At 47.2% G+C, this 15,531-nt stretch overlaps 1 protein-coding gene across 2 annotated transcripts; it reads left to right on the top strand.

Annotated features, from left to right (window-relative positions):
• The first annotated feature begins 335 nt into the window (after positions 1-335).
• On the top strand, positions 336-13,219 carry LOC133373713 (stomatin-like). Of its 2 annotated transcripts, XM_061603767.1 has the most exons (8): positions 336-599; positions 2,686-2,798; positions 4,485-4,557; positions 5,694-5,776; positions 8,359-8,562; positions 8,917-8,997; positions 9,276-9,418; positions 12,443-12,529. In XM_061603767.1, the coding sequence occupies exons 1-8, from the start codon at positions 542-544 to the stop codon at positions 12,444-12,446; spliced, it is 759 nt and encodes a 252-aa protein (XP_061459751.1). In that variant the 5' UTR covers positions 336-541; the 3' UTR covers positions 12,447-12,529. The 2 variants fall into 2 exon arrangements, with proteins under 2 accessions (XP_061459751.1, XP_061459750.1); XM_061603766.1 differs by lacking the exon at positions 9,276-9,418 and having other exon boundaries at positions 12,443-13,219.
• The last annotated feature ends 2,312 nt before the right edge of the window (positions 13,220-15,531 follow it).

Genomic DNA, 15,531 nt, shown 5'->3' with positions numbered 1-15,531 from the left:
ATACTTTGGACACATCATGAGAAGACACGATTCACTACAAAAGACAATAATGCTGGGAAAAACAGAAGGGAGTAGAAAAAGAGGAAGGCCAAACAAGAGATGGATTGATTCCATAAAGGAAGCCACAGACCTGAACTTACAAGATCTGAACAGTGTGGTTCACGACAGATGCTCTTGAAGGTCCCTGATTCATAGGGTCGCCATAAGTCTAATTGACTCAAAGGCACATAACAACAAAACTATTCCTATAAAAATGCGTTGCCCAGGTAATTGGGTACATTGGACGGCTGCAGGCGTTTTTACTCACTCTGCTTTTTAAAACGTTGTGGGGGGGGGAGACCGGAAAAGCTGAGGCTTCGAGGCCTGCTCTGGTCTTAGGGGGAAGGCAAGGCAAGGCAAGGCGAGGCGCAGCCGCATCGAGCGTTGGCGGAGCAACCGCTGCCGCCTCGAATCAAGCCGGGCTGTTGTTTCTAGTGGGACGGGTTCCGGTTGGCTCGGTTAGCGCAGCCGCCGCCAGAGGCTGGCCAAGTCGGTAGACCTCATGATAAACGAGGAGCCGAATGCCCCCGAAGAGGCGCCAGCGGCGGACAAGGATACAGGTGAGAGCCGCAGAGATGTTGCCGTTTGGGGCGTGGGGGTTGAAGATCTAAGGAAGCGAGAGGGACATCTGTTACCATTCCCCCTTTTTCCTTCCTGGAGAGATGCTTCTGCTTAGCAACCCTCCTCTTTTAGGCAGGGTATTTGCTCCTCACGCGCACGCATCGGGCTTAGCGCACCTCTGAGCGCGTGCAGACGGCCTCCTTTTCCCTTGCCGTGCTTCCTCGCGCTTAGAAGGGCACTCGCTTTTAGGAGGAAGGATTCTTTGAGGGAAGAAGCCACGTGCGTTCAACGGGCTTTAAACGCGAAATGCTTCCCCACACACACACACCTTCCCAGTACTGCTTGAAAGATTGCCATGAAGAACAATGCTGTGTTAAAGGTGCTTTACATTTTTAAGTGTTGATCCTTCAACCACAGCGAGTGAGGCTGCAGTCCTAACCCCACTTCCCTTGGCGTGAGACCCACTGCGTTCCACAGGACTTGCTTCTGAATAGACCCGGTGAGGATTGCACTGTAAATCGAACACAATGGATAAAGATCTTGCTAAAACACACGTCATGGCTAAATGCTTATGGCAGGTCTGAGGAGCCTTTGGCCGGCCAGATGGTGCGGAACTACAACTCCCATAATCTCTGGCTGTCGGTTGTGGTCGTTGGGGCTGATGTGGGAGTTGTAGTTCAACAAGTGGAGGGCCAAAGGTTCCCCACATAGCATTGGCGACGGATGGAAAACCGACACATGCCACCCTTGAACATCTCGCATTGCTCAAAACCCTGCTCTGATTGAACTTCTCAAGAACTTTTCAAGTGCTCGGAGACAAACTCCTTACCCACAGGTGCATATGAGCACATTATTTTATGTTTGCAAACTCAGTTGGCTTCTCTCTGTTCAAAGTTTATAAATATACGAACAGCTCCACATGTCTGGTTTTTTGGATCCTGTACAAAAAGCCCATACATGTGGAACTATCTGAGGTTTATTGAAGAGTTTCGATTTGCAAACTTGGACACTTTTGTCTGTGGCTGTGAAGATATATTTCTGTTTTGTGCAGAAATCAGTAGTGTGGTTGCAGAAATTAGCATCCTGAGAACCACGGTTTTCTTAAAATAAAAAATCTAGTTCCTTAAGGGTGGGAAGAGAGGTTGGGAAATGGGGGGGGGGGAAACACCTGGCAAAATAACTGATGCCAGAGGGGATGTGGTAAGGGGGTGGGGCTTCATTTGCCTTCCCTCATTGCTAGCAGGGAGGATGGAATTCCCTGCCACAAGATAGGGTGAGGGGACACAGGAGTTTAGATGGCTTGAATTCGCCTAGACACATTTATGGAGGATGATGGGTCTCTCAATGGCTTTTAGGTAAGATAGCTAAATGGAACCTCCGTCTTCAGTGGCAGTGTATCTCCGAATATCAGTTGCTGGGAGAAAACTGGGAATTGTTGACAAGCGTTGCTTGTGGGATGCCCAGAAGCATCTGGTTAATACTTCTTGGAAAAGTAGATGGATACCAGAGTTTTGGCTCAAGAGGACTGGGAGTACCGAAGTTCAAATCCCCATTCAGCCATGAAGCTCAGTGTGTGTGTAACCTTGGAGCGGTCAGTATCATTCAGTCGAACCTATCCTGGGAAAGGGTGAGGGGACTGGGGGAGGAAAGAATTAACAGTCTCGAACCTGGCGCCGCTCTGTAAGTCTAAGAAACAAGCAAGCAAAACTTGGTGCAGTTTTGGAACCAGGAGTTAAAATCAGTGCAGTATAGAAAGGTTCAGTCTGCCATCTTGATTCAAAATGTCCCAGAGACCATCCTGCGAAATTTGGCAACAGTGTCTTCAGAGGTGTCCAAATGCATAGCGAACAGAGCAACAACTTTCCAAAATATACAGACATAAATATCTGTTCTCATAAGTAAATTTATATAAAACAGAGACACAATTAATTTATGGAGATCACAGAATTATTATTAGTATTAGTAGTAGCAGTACAATAATAATAATAATAATAATAATAATAATAATAATAATAATTTATTTCCCTGGGTGTGGAATTTTTGAGAGAGAGAGATTTAAACCCAAATGTATTATGTTGTTTTTAGCCCCTTCTGAGAAGCCCGAGCAAGGCCTTGACGCAAGCGAGTGGATCCTAGTGGTCCTTTCTTTCATTGCAGTCACTTTGACTTTTCCCCTTTCCATCTGGCTGTGCATAGAGGTAAGAACATGCCTGGTCAAGAATTCATGCTGTCCAATTCCCTCCCCAAAGGGACACAACTAAATGGGTTGTATTCAATGTCGCCCTACTCAGAGCAGACCCATTGAAATGATTGGAGCTAGGGCACAATCCAGCTGCTATTTACACCGGGCTGAGGACAGTTGGATATTGCAACCCCCCTGATGAGCCGGCTGGGTCCTGCTCAGATGGCCTATGCCGGTAGCAGCCCCTTATCCTGGCACAGCTGTGGCGGAGCAGGGACCCAGTCCGTTGGGGTAGCCCAGCCTGGTGTAAGGGGAGCTGGTGAAAGGCCCCCGAATGGGGCATTTCAGGGGCGAGTCGGAGGAGGGGCCGAGGGCGGGGGAACTTAGGCCACATCCAACTCGTGTTCGGAGCACCCCTGCAGGTCCCAATCCAGGCAAAAGTTATTCCAGGAAAAAGGTTGGTCTAAGAAAATAATTGCAATGGAAGTCAATGGAGAGGGCTTTCTCCCCGGTAGGTGTATTCATAAGAGCTGGCTTGTACTTACGGGTCCCTCTGTGCTGCTCCTGGCTGAGGGCATTCAGCTGGCCCAGAGACTCCCAAGGCAATTGGATACTGCGGATCTTCCCACCAGCTGCTCTTCCACTGGCTTTCCTTGAGTTGGATTACACTGTTAGTCATGTTGATAAACTTCAGTGGGTCTGCTACCGAGTAGGACTAGCTTTAAATACCCCCCAATGTCTATACATTGCTGAGCACGGATGTTGAAGCATTTTGAAGAGATCCTCCTTCCCTGCAACCAGCTTATCGCTATAAACCACTTAGGGCTCCTCCAGAGTGTCCGTATTGTATGGGAGGGAAGCAAGCCAGTCTGCTTCTGTGCTGGAATTGCTTTTTAATATGCTTTTAAACCTTTAAAAAAAACACAATATGTTTTTTAACCTTTAAAAACATCTTCAAAACTTTTTAAAAAATGTTTTTAAAGTTGTTTTGTTTTAATGTATGTTAATGTCTGCTTTTATGTTGTTTTAAAGTGTTTTTAGTGCTTTTGTTTGCAGCCCTGGGCTCCTGCTGGGAGGAAGGGCGGGATATAAATCAAATAGTAAATAAAATAAGCCCATACTGGGAAATGTAAATTGTTCTGCAATGTGTTCCCCGTACTACCACATTATGGCTGTCCCGAGGGGCTATAATGCAACAAAATCAGGACAACCCCCCCCCAAACACCCGAGAATGCTTGTGGCATGAAATTTTGCGGGATTTCAGCAGAAAGTTGCGATTGGTCATGAAGCAGTATGTCTGCCCCAAAACTTTGGGAGGTGTAAAGAGTGTTCCAACAGTATTGAAAATGGGATTGTGTACAATGGCCCCCAATACCATCATGAGCACAAATTATCATGAATGCGCAGTAAACAAAAGGACATCTGGAGAGGCCCTAAAACTTCTGCATTGCTGCAACATTCCCCTCTCTAATTAGCCCACTTTTCACTTTCCTTTTTTTGGATCTGCATTCTCTCCTGCCTGTGCCAGATGTCAGTATTACAAAAGTACCGCACAGATAGGCTCAAATGTCCGAGATGGCAACACACACACACACACACACACACACACACACACACACACAGAGAGAGAGAGAGAGAGAGAGAGAGAGAGAGAGAGAGAGAGAGAGTAATCGGTGACTTTCCCCCTCACTTCTCATACTAGGTTGTCTATGAGTACGAGCAAGCTGTCATCTTAAGGCTGGGGCACATGAAAAAAGGAGGTGCCAAAGGGCCAGGTCAGTACTCTGTCTTATAAACGGTCCAGCATGGGATGAAATTTCAACACTGACCAATTTCATGGGAACGCTCTGATGGCTTGCTGCAAATGTTCGTTCTTCTCTCTCCTTCCCCCCACCGCCTCCTCCTGGCTGCATTTAGTTCCATGCGCCCAAAAAGAACTTTCAAGCTTCTTGGGGAGGAGTTACTCATTCAGCCCCAAAACACAGAGCAACCAGTCTGAGCTTTCACCCACCTGCCAGTGCATTTCCTCTGCACTGAGGGCGCTTCGAGACGATTTGGGGCACTTTGGGATGACCTGTTGATTGAGCATGCATCCTGATTTGTTTGAAGGGAGATTAGATAGCGTTGTGTCAAAGCAAGCGCTATCTAACACTTTCTGGTACATGTTCCCGTCACTTTTCTTATTGCAAAAAGTCAAGTGGGTTTGTTGCACAAGATTTCCTAATGAACTATAATTGTGCAACCTGAATTTGACAGCGTGTGTTTGAATCCCACCTGATAACAGCACGTCTGGAAGCGCCCTGGGGAAAAGCTGCTGTTTGTTTTTGCAACTCCCCCTCCCTGCCCTGCCCAACTGGAGGTGCTGTTTAAAGGCACAGCTAGAATGGCTGGCTGTGACACTGGCAACCATCCGCCTTCAGCTGATGCTACGATGCTGTTCCCCCTTCCTCCCTTTCCTGCCTCCCCATCTCTGTCTCTCTCCCTGCCCCGTGCATCTCCTGCATTTGCAACAAAACTAGTACCTGTTGCAGTGCAATTTCAAAACAAATAAACAAAAACGAGAACCAATCTCAAAATGCTGAAGGAAAGAGTAATCCCCTTTTTATTAATGATTAACACATTTCAGCTAGCGCAGGCCTTCCTCGGGGGCTTTTTGACAAGAAATGGGAAAACTAATAAACCATACTTATAAATCACCTTAATCTGGCCCTTGACACTCTCGGCGGGCCCCCGTGTCCTTTCCCTGACAGGAATATATCCTGCCATGGAAACCTAAGAGTCATGTCCACTTTTTCTGTCCCCACCCATCACTGCCATGCAGCCCTCTGAAAGTTGTCCTTGTGGGAATGTGGCCTCTGGCTGAAAATACGACCTCTTGTGTGTTGAACAGCTGTCATTTCTTTTCCTGCAGGGGTTTATTTTCTTTTGCCCTGCACAGACATCATTCTCAGAGTGGACATGAGGACAAGATCAGTTAATTTACCGCTCCAGGAAGTAAGCTGTCCCTTTCCTTGCCTTTTTTCCTCCCTCCCCTAATGAGAGCTGGAGTCCAGTCTGAGCAGGGTGGTTCATAACAGACGCTATTAGAGGTCGCCAATTCATAAGGTCGCCATAAGTCATCATCGACTTGAAGGCACATAGCGACAACAAACCAATGTCGTGGGAGAGACATGATGCACTGAACTACTTGGCAGCGAGAGTTAAAGATCCTAGTGAAAAAGCTTTATATTGTTATAGGATTGGGGTGTTGGTCTGGACGATACCTGCGGGGCCCCTTCCAGCCTGTGAATCTGTAGAGATGCAGTTTGCATTCGAGAAACCTGCTGAACTGGTCAAACCATTTCTTTTCGTAAGTTAATAGTTCTGGCCAAGCCAGTCTCTTTGTGAGTTGATGGGCCTGTTGAGTGGCTGATCTGCATGCCCAAAGACATGGTCCAGAGCAGTCCTGTTGCCATAGGAATGAGGGTGGAGAAGGAGGTGGATTTTGTGTTAGTCTGACATGGAGCTGGAAGCTGGAAAGACACAAGAAAAGCTTGCCTTGCTCTCTGTGCTGAATCCAAAGCTGTGGCTTTGGGAAGCATCTCCTAGAAGCCTAATGGGGAAGCAAGATCTGTTGGAGTGTTAATGCTGAGAATGCTTCCATCATGCTCAGGTTGTATATATGTGTAAATAAAACCATATATCCTGAAGACACCCCAGTCTCAGCTGATCTTCATTCCAAGTAAACTGAACCCTGGGTAAGCACTGGAACCCCTGGTAGTCTCTCACCACTGGGAGATTGGGATGCATGCAACAGTATGAACTGCCAGTCAGATGCTGTAATTGTGGGTGTTCTGTTGCAGGGATAGGGATCACAGGAACAAAGGAAACTGCCTTCTACTGAGTCTGACCATTGGTCTATCTAGCTCAGTATTGTCTACACTGACTGGCAGTGGTCCTCCAGGCTTTCAGGCAGGGTTCTCTCCCAGCCCTGCCTAGAGATCCTGGGGACTGAACCTTGGACTCTCTGCATGTAAGGCAGATGCTGTAACCACTGAGCTATAGTCCTTCCCTATGGCCCTTCTGATGTGCTGGATATACAGCTGCCATCAACCCCGTCTGTTGGTCATGTCAGCTGGTGCTGATGGGAGCTGGAGTTCAACAGTATCTGGAGGGCTACATGTTCTCTATCCCTAGTCGATTGGGTACCACTGAATTTCTTGTTTCGGTGGACCTTGCAGTTATGAAGTTTGTTGAAGACCAGCAGGTGGATAGGATAGAAGTGGGGGCCCTCATTGTTGAACTTATATGGTCATTATTAAGAAAAACTCTGTGTGTGTGTGTGTGTGTGTGTGTGTGTGTGTGTGTGTGTGTGTGTGTGTGAGCCCGCATGCCAGGAATAAGTTCAGTGCAGAGTCTTCTAATGTGCTATAATCTCATTATTACATGCTGTCATATCCAATGACTTAACCAGGTGCGAAACAACAGCAATACTTGTCCACAGCAGTAGCATCTCATGCCAAACCATAACACATAAGAACATCAGAAGAGCCTGCTGGATCAGGCCAGTGGCCCATCTAGTCCAGCATCCTGTTCTCACAGTGGCCAACCAGGTGCCTGGGGGAAGCCCGCAAGCAGGACCCGAGTGCAAGAACACTCTCCCCTCCTGAGGCTTCCGGCAACTGGTTTTCAGAAGCATGCTGCCTCTGACTAGGGTGGCAGAGCACAGCCATCACGGCTAGTAGCCATTGATAGCCCTGTCCTCCATGAATTTGTCTAATCTTCTTTTAAAGCCATCCAAGCTGGTGGCCATTACTGCATCTTGTGGGAGCAAATTCCATAGTTTAACTATGCTCTGAGTAAAGAAGTACTTCCTTTTGTCTGTCCTGAATGAGGCACTATCAAGGAAATGCGCAAATGCTAGTCTTACTCAGAATAAACCTGTTAAAGTTAATAGACATGACTACCTTAGGTTCATTCATTTCATTGGAATTACTCTGAGTAGGACTTAGCAGGGATGTAGTCATCCAGGGTTGCAGGGAGTCGCAGACCTGTTATTTTTTTTTGGAGTGGGGTCCCAGTCAGGTCCCTATGGATGAGCCAATCAACACAGAAGGGGAGCATGTTAGCCACTGAGATAAGTCCTTGTCCTTTTGTGCTGATTGGAGCCAATCAGGGTGAAGGAGGTCAGTCAGCCGCTGAGAAGACTCTTCTCAGTAGCTGCCTCTTCTTCCATGCTTATTGGCTGCTAGGGATATCTGTTGTCCTAGAGAGTGTGGACTCGTGAGATGACAGGAAGAGTAAGGGAGGTGGGGGAAAGTCAAAAAGGGGGCATGGCATGACTTGTCAGGAAGGGACCCTGCACTTCTGAATTTGCCGTTACGCTACTGGAACTTAGTTGAATACAGCCCAGCGTTTCTGTTTGATGATAAATTACTTTGAGATTGCCAAATAGCCTGCTTGTGTTTGACTACTAGCCGTGTTCTGTATGTGGCTGCTATTAGCGCTGTGTTTTGAGTCATGAGCTGCTTGACTTCTTTGCATTGTTTATTTTTCTTCCTCTCTTTTCCTTTCCCCACTTTTTGCTTCTCCCCTAGATTTTTACTAAAGATCCGCTGAATGTTGATGTGGACGGTGTGATTTATTTCCGAGTGAAGAACCCCGTCCTTGCTGTCACAGGTGCCATCGATGTAGACACAGCCATCCAGCTCTTGGCTCAAACCACATTGAAGATGGTTGTGGGGACCAAGAACCTCTCTGAAGTCATCTCCAACCGGGAAAAAATTGCACAAAGTGTACAGGTGTGAGGGCTGAGCACTGTAGCTCTAGCTGCCCAATGGGGCTTAAATATGAAATGCTTCCATATGATGGACTTATGTATTGATTTATCTAGCAAGATTTATAAACCGCTTACTATGGGGCAGGGGGGAAAAGACCTCTAAAGCGGTTTATAGTACACAGTCCAAGATAGCCATTTAAAATACCAATGGAAAACAAGCATTAAAAGGAAGTTACATAGGAAGAAATTGAAATGTACAATAAAAATCAGTGGGTTTCACTCAAGGCTTGTTAAGTCTCCCCTCCCCCTGACTCAAGCAGTTGCTGTCTGATATGTAGGACGTCTGACGACTCTATCCATTCTTATTTTTTAACAGTCCACGCTGGACAATGTCATAAGTCATTGGGGAGTAAAAGTGGAGCGTGTCGAAATCAATGACGTGAAGGCACGAGTAAAGGTAGGAGACGCGGCATGTGCTGCGTGTGTTAAGTCGCTTTGAGACTCCTTTGTGGAAAGCCACAAATGGATTAAATAATACATGGTTTGGCCTGTTAATGTGACCGTTGCTTGGAAAGTGGTATAGGAAACAAAGATTCATTGGCATCATAAGAACATAAGCAGAGTCCTGCTGGATCAGGCCAGCAGCCTATCTGCTCCAGGATACTGTTCTCACAGTAGCTAACCAGATGCCTGATCCTGCATGAATTTGTCTAATCCTCTTTTGCAACCGTCCAGGTTTATCTTGCACTTGCGTTATCTCCAGAAGGCGGCAGAGAACCGGTAGACCACTATTGCACCAGCATGTCTCTCTTTAAAGGAAACAGAGACCCTTATCTCCTTAGAGGAGACAAAGACCTGTGGGGCACAATCCTATACTCGTAAGTAAACTCCATTGAATCCAATGGGGCTTACTGCTAGGTAAGTATGTATTGGATTGCAGCCTTAACTTCGAATATATCAGACCTCACTATGGGTTTTATCCCAATAAGTTATACTCTGAGTAGATCCATTTAAAATAATGCACCAAAGCTAGTCATGTCTGTGAATTTCAATGCCTTTACTCTGAGTAGCACAAGCATTGGATACAACTCTATAAATGTTGCCTTTTTCCTCCTAAACCTGAAATGGTGTCAGCATTTCAGTAAATAAAAAAAAATAAACCGCACAGCATTCTTTAAGAGGTAGATTATTGCAATGAAGTGAAATAATAATAATAACTATTATTTGAACGAAGATATTGCCATGTGCAATCCCATCCTACTGTTTTGTTTTGTTAGGGGTGGGGGTTAAAGCAGAGTTGAATGGTTATGATACTTATTTAACTTCTTTTACTGGGAAATCATTTGGGTTTGTTTGTTTTGAAATAAACTATATTTTAATGTGTTTTTTTAGCTTTGTATATTTGTTTTTAATGTTTTGAATAGTTGGAAATCGCCCAGAGAGCTTCGGCTATGGGGAGGTATATCAATGCAAGAAATAAATAAATAAATACTATTATTACTTAATTTATGAATCACCTTTCACATACATTTCAAGGTGATCTGCAATCATACAATAGAAACAGCTAAAAACAAGTTTAAAAACAACAGAAAAGCAAGTTAAGATAGGTTTAAAAACATGTACATAAGAAGGGCCCTGCTGGGTCAAGCTAGTGGCCCATCTAATCCAGCATCCTGTTCTTGCAGTGGCCAAGATGGGAAGCCCTCAAGCAGAACCCGAGCGCCGCAAGAGCGCTCTCCCCTCCTGCAGTTTCCAACAACTGGCATTCAGAAGCGTATTGCCTCCGACAGTGGACGGAGGTTCACGGCCGTTGTGATTAGTAGCCACTTATCCTCCGTGAATTTGTCTAAACCTCTTTTCGAGCCATCCAAGTTGGCAGCCGTCACTGCCTCTTGTGGGAGTGAATTCCGTAGGCTAACTCCCTGCTGCTGATTTCTACAAGGGCAATACTGAGGGGGGTGGAGGAAAGTGGCAGGCGGTACCAGCCCTGGAGTGGTTGTAAGTAAGAAGACAGGCAGGTGGGAGGGCTGGCTGAGGGCAGAGTGGGGTTGGGGAGGCAGAGCCCTGTATGCCCTAATAGAACAGCTTCCGTTACCTACAAACATTTTTTTACTAGGGCTTCAGTGCTTCATTGACTCATCTAATTGATTACAGCGTGTAGGGGAAGGGCCATAGCTTAGTGGTAGAGCATCTGCCTTGCATGCAGAAGGTCCCAGGTTCACTCCCCGGCAACACCAGGTAGGGCTGGGAGAGATCCGTGCCTGAAACCCTGGAGAGTCGCTTCCGGTCAGGGATGACAATACTGAGCTGAATGAAGGAAGCTGTATGTCGGAAGATTCATGTCAGGCCCAGGATGTGACTCAGGAACCAGACCAACGGCTGTAGTTAATTCGTGTTTTATTAGGGTAATGTCCAAACAAAGACTGCGTTTTCTCATGAAGCAATACAGGGATACAGGTCCTGCGGCATTGGGAGAAAGTTGACAGAGCAAGGGACTTCTTCCCGCCTGTTCTTTAAGAAGGGGCCAAACGGGTGCGCAATCTTTCGCTCCTCCTTAACTGCCCCTCAGGTACTGCCCGCCTTCCCCCCTTCTCTCCTGTCTTTTCAGCTGTCTGCGTGTGCGCGGTGAGGGGGGAAGCATCACCCCCTCCTCTTCTGAAGTTTCCGATTCCAGGATGGGGGATAGGGGAGGAGCTGATGGTAAACTGCCTCCCCGCTTTTCGGCTGTGAGCAGCCCTCCCTCTTTCCCCTCTTGCTCTGAGCCTGAAAGAGGGGGAGGCGTGAGAATGTCCAGGGAGGGCTCAGGCTCCCCGTTGCTAAGCGACCTTATCACTGGCAGTTCCTCTGTTTCGTCTTCGCTCCAAAGGGGGGAAGTTCCTCCCCCTTCCCTCTGCCATCCATCCGAATACTCTTCTCCCAACTCTCCGGGATCCAGCTCCCCGGGATTGAGACCCCAGCTCTGCCTTCTGACAATTCAGGAGAGACGAAAGATAGTACATCTTCACGCAGCGCGTAGTTAAACAGTGGAATTGGTTCCCACAAGAGGCAGTGATAGCCACCAACTTGGATGGCTTTAAAAGATCAGCCAAATTCATGGAGGACAAGGCTGTCAATGGCTACTGGCCATGATGGCTGTGCATTGCCACTGTAGTCAGAGACTTGATGCTTCTGGAAACCTGTTGCCAGAAACTGCAGGAGGGGAGAGTGCTCTTGCAATCAGGCCCTGCTTGCGGGCTTCCCATGGGCATCTGGTTAGCCACTGTGAGAACAGGATGCTGGACTAGATGGGCCATTGGCCAGATCCAGCAGGAATCTTCTTATGTTCAACTCTTCTTATGTTCTCTTGCCCTGGAACTTTGGAGAGTCAGAATAGTTAATAGAGAACTGGATGGAACTCTGGTCAGAATCTGCATCAGGAAACATCTAAGGATGGATGAAACTGGCAATTTCAGTTTCTCTCAGGCTCCCATTTCCCCAAAATTCAGTTTTCAGCATTGCCACATCCGTTTACAATTATTATTGTTTTTAAAGTCCTCGTGAAAACTCATCGGCATCTGAGTGCAGATTTCCCCTCATATACATCCTTTTTCTATGTCACGCTAGCTGGTAAGTGCAATTTTGCATTTTTGTACGATCTTCTCAGGAACGTATTGTTTTTAGGCACATGTTATCCTAGTGTATGCATTTTTGTAGTCATGACCTGGTTGGAGAACTGCCTTACAAAATTCAGAGCCTGAATTTCAAAGTATGGCCTCCTTTGGTTTCCTGTATCATTTCAGAAAGCGCAAATGAAGTAGCTTTGCCTTTTAAATGTGACCTGAGTTCTTAATTTCTCCCCCATCTCCAGTAAGGTCACAGATTCTCAAATGACTTGCTGGACTTGTGATTCTTCTCCCTTCCAGGTAGCTACAGGGCAGGCCCCAGCCAGTGGAAGGACCAGCCCCAAGATGGTGAAGGAAGCCACTGTCATCATGACGGAGTCCCCCTTGTCTTTCCGTCTGCACTGCTTGCAGACTGGGACCACGACCGTGGCCACTGAGCCCAACAGTACTGATCAGCAGAGCTCCACCATCATCTTTCGCTTGCCATAGACCTGCTGCAAGGCATCATGGGAACGCAGCTCTAACTCAGGACACCGGTGTGCAAGGAGATGCTCTTTCACAGAAGGCCAGGGTCCTTAAAAGTGCACGACGATGTTGGATACTAAAGTGGTGATTTTGTTTAGTTAGCGATTCCCCCCCCGCATTTACATTTTGTTGTTTCAGTGTCCCCCCAAACATGAATAAAAAAGTAAAACACTGAGAAAGACCTCCCTTTCTCTTCTCCCCAATGTAGACGTACTTAGCAACTTTGGAAGCTGTCTTAAACTGAGCCACACCATTGTCCATGTAGTTCAGTATTGTCTACACTGACTGGCAGTGGCTCTCCGGGGTTTTAGGCAGGGATTTGTCCCTGTATTGCACGGAGGTGCTGGGGATTGAACCTGGGACCTTCTGCAGATGGCTCTATGACTGAGCCGGATGACCTGTCTGATGAGCGTTAATCCTGATTTGTTGGCACAAAGCTTACATTAAAGTTAAAACTATATCTGTTTTTTTATTGAGCCACAATTCCAATTTGTTTGTGGGGAGATTATATGACAATGCATTCATCCTGATTTGCTTGTGGGGTGTTTGCTTGTCTTCCTGTTAATAATCCCACGCTTTTCGGTGCATTTCCCCCATCACTTTCCTAACTGCAAAAAGGCTAGTTTTTTTAAAAGAATTTATTGCATCAGTTTTTTTTAAAAAAAATGCATTTGCTCCACCAGAGCAACAGAGCACTTTAATCTGCTTTAATTAAGCAAATCTAAATATCCAGGACATGGCTGAATCTCTCCTCCAAAATACTGATGATCTGCATTAAAAAAGACAGAAAAAGAAAAAACAAAGGGGGTGTATGGAATTATGTAGGGTGCGATGTGACTGAATTGCTTTGGAGACCCATGCAGGGACATTCATGCCCCACATTCCTCAATCTGTGTATAGACCCAGGAACCTCTACCATGTCTTTTGAAATGTATGGCTTTTGTCACCTTTTAATATATAATTATTGGCCATGCCTGGCCCTGGCCTAGTACTCAACAAGGAGGAACCAGACACCCAACAGGTTGAGGACCTTGAGGAACAGGCAGGGCCCCTTGGAACCACTGCTGAGGGTCCCTTTAGGGGTCCCCCATGTTGGGACCTGCTGGAGAGCCAACGGAGCTGTCAGAGGAAGAGTTGGGACCACTCCCCAGTCCTTGAGAACGCCTGTGCCAAAATGTCCAGGCTGAAGAACGACATCATAGTATGTGTCGACAGACCCAGACTGGTTGTGCTACTTGCGAGGAAGGGGTCTGCCTGTGAGTAAGCAAGCCCTGAATCTCCTTTAGTACCAGCAGCTGTAGTCAGGGTGCCGTCCAGAAGGCCAGCGTATATAAGGCCTCCCTCTGCAGCCTTCCAGTTGCTGGATGCAGTACAGCTCTGTGGCTTCTTGTGCCCAATTCTAGTTCCTGCTCCTTGCCGTGCTGTACCTTGCCTGTGATGGTGACCTTGGTGCGTTGCCTGACCATGTTTGTGGGTCACATTTTGGGCCTAGACTGACTCACCATGCTTGACCTTGGTTTGTTTGGCCTCTGCTGCACCAGCGAGCCTGCCTAAGTGTTGGCAAGTACTTTGGTGAGAGGTTTGCACCTCTTGGGACTTCAGCGGGTCTACTCTGAGAAGGACTAACCTTGGATACCCCTTGTGTCCTTCTAGATGTTGCGCAGAGAGTTCGTTCTGGAGGCTACTGGTATATGGATGACGGCATTTAGGTTATCGCAGTCTAGAAACAGCCGCAGCTGTCTGACCAACTGAAACTGGTGAAAAGGCACTCCTAACCACTTGAGGCCACTTGCTGGCTAACCTGCAGCCCATGAACTGGCTCTGGTTCCCCAAAGGTTTTCTTTGTGCCCCTCCAGCCTGCCCCCAAACAATTTAGCATTTGTATCTGTTGTGTCTGTTGGAGGGTCTGCCTAAGTCTAGGGAAACGCAGGTTCAAGTCCCCATCCAGCCATGAAGCTCTCTGGATTGCACTTAAACTTCCTGGAAGAAATGGGGAGGGTGGACCATCAGTGGCAGCGGGTGGCTCTGGGTTTCAGTCCAAACTTCCCAAGAGCTGTCCAAGGTGCTGAAACCAAGTCTCCCAAAACAGGCTCATCACCTTGGACAGCTCCTTGAGAGTTTTAACTAAAACCCAGAGCGAAACCACTGGGGCCATGTATGCTATCCTGAGTTTGTTTTGAGGGAGCTTCGGATGTATGATGAGAGTCACTGTGGTGTACTGGTTAAGGTGTTGGACTATGACCTGGGAGACCAGGGTTCGAATCCCCACATAGCCATGAAGCTCACTGGGTGACCTTGGGCCAGTCACTGCCTCTCAGCCTCATGAAAACCCTTTTCATAGGGTCGCCATAAGTCAGGATCGACTTGAAGGCAGTACATTTACATTTTGGGATGTATGACTGTGGCAAGCAGAAGCCGCCTGAGTCTGGAAAAGATCTGGACCTGCTACACAGATTGCTTTGCTTGTTTGTACATTTGAGGGCGAGCAACAGTGCTCTGTGGGGGGGGGGCGTGTGTCTACATATGTGCACTGTACTTATGGTATGTATGTGTGGCATAGTTGAACTATGCAATTTGCTTCCGCAAGAGGCAGGGACGGCCACCGGTTTGGATGGCTTCAGCGGCTACTAGCCTCTGAATACCAGTTACTGGGAAGTGCAAGTGGGGAGAGTGCAATTGCTCTCAGATCCTGCTTGAGGGCTTCCCATTGGGGCATCTGGCTGGTCGCTGTGAGAACAGAGTGCTGGACTAGATGGGCTGCTGGCCGGATCCAACAAGGGCTCTACTTAGGTTCTTAGGATGACTTTGGCAAGTCCTAACCCCCAACCTCTCTCGTTAAGTCTTACCTGAAGCCAACAAACCTA

This window comes from Rhineura floridana, chromosome 20 (genome assembly GCF_030035675.1).
Source record: "Rhineura floridana isolate rRhiFlo1 chromosome 20, rRhiFlo1.hap2, whole genome shotgun sequence".
Lineage (NCBI taxonomy): Eukaryota > Metazoa > Chordata > Lepidosauria > Squamata > Rhineuridae > Rhineura > Rhineura floridana.
Note: the sequence above shows the minus strand (reverse complement) of the source record. Positions and strands in the feature narration are given on the sequence as shown.

Excerpts from the sequence above, each read along its gene's own strand:
- LOC133373713 (XM_061603766.1), top strand. The coding sequence starts at position 542 with ATGATAAACGAGGAGCCGAATGCCCCCGAAGAGGCGCCAGCGGCGGAC. Across the intron at positions 8,563-8,916 it reads AAATTGCACAAAGTGTACAG|TCCACGCTGGACAATGTCAT; the intron begins GTGTGAGGGCTG and ends ATTTTTTAACAG. Across the intron at positions 8,998-12,442 it reads ACGTGAAGGCACGAGTAAAG|GTAGCTACAGGGCAGGCCCC; the intron begins GTAGGAGACGCG and ends TCTCCCTTCCAG.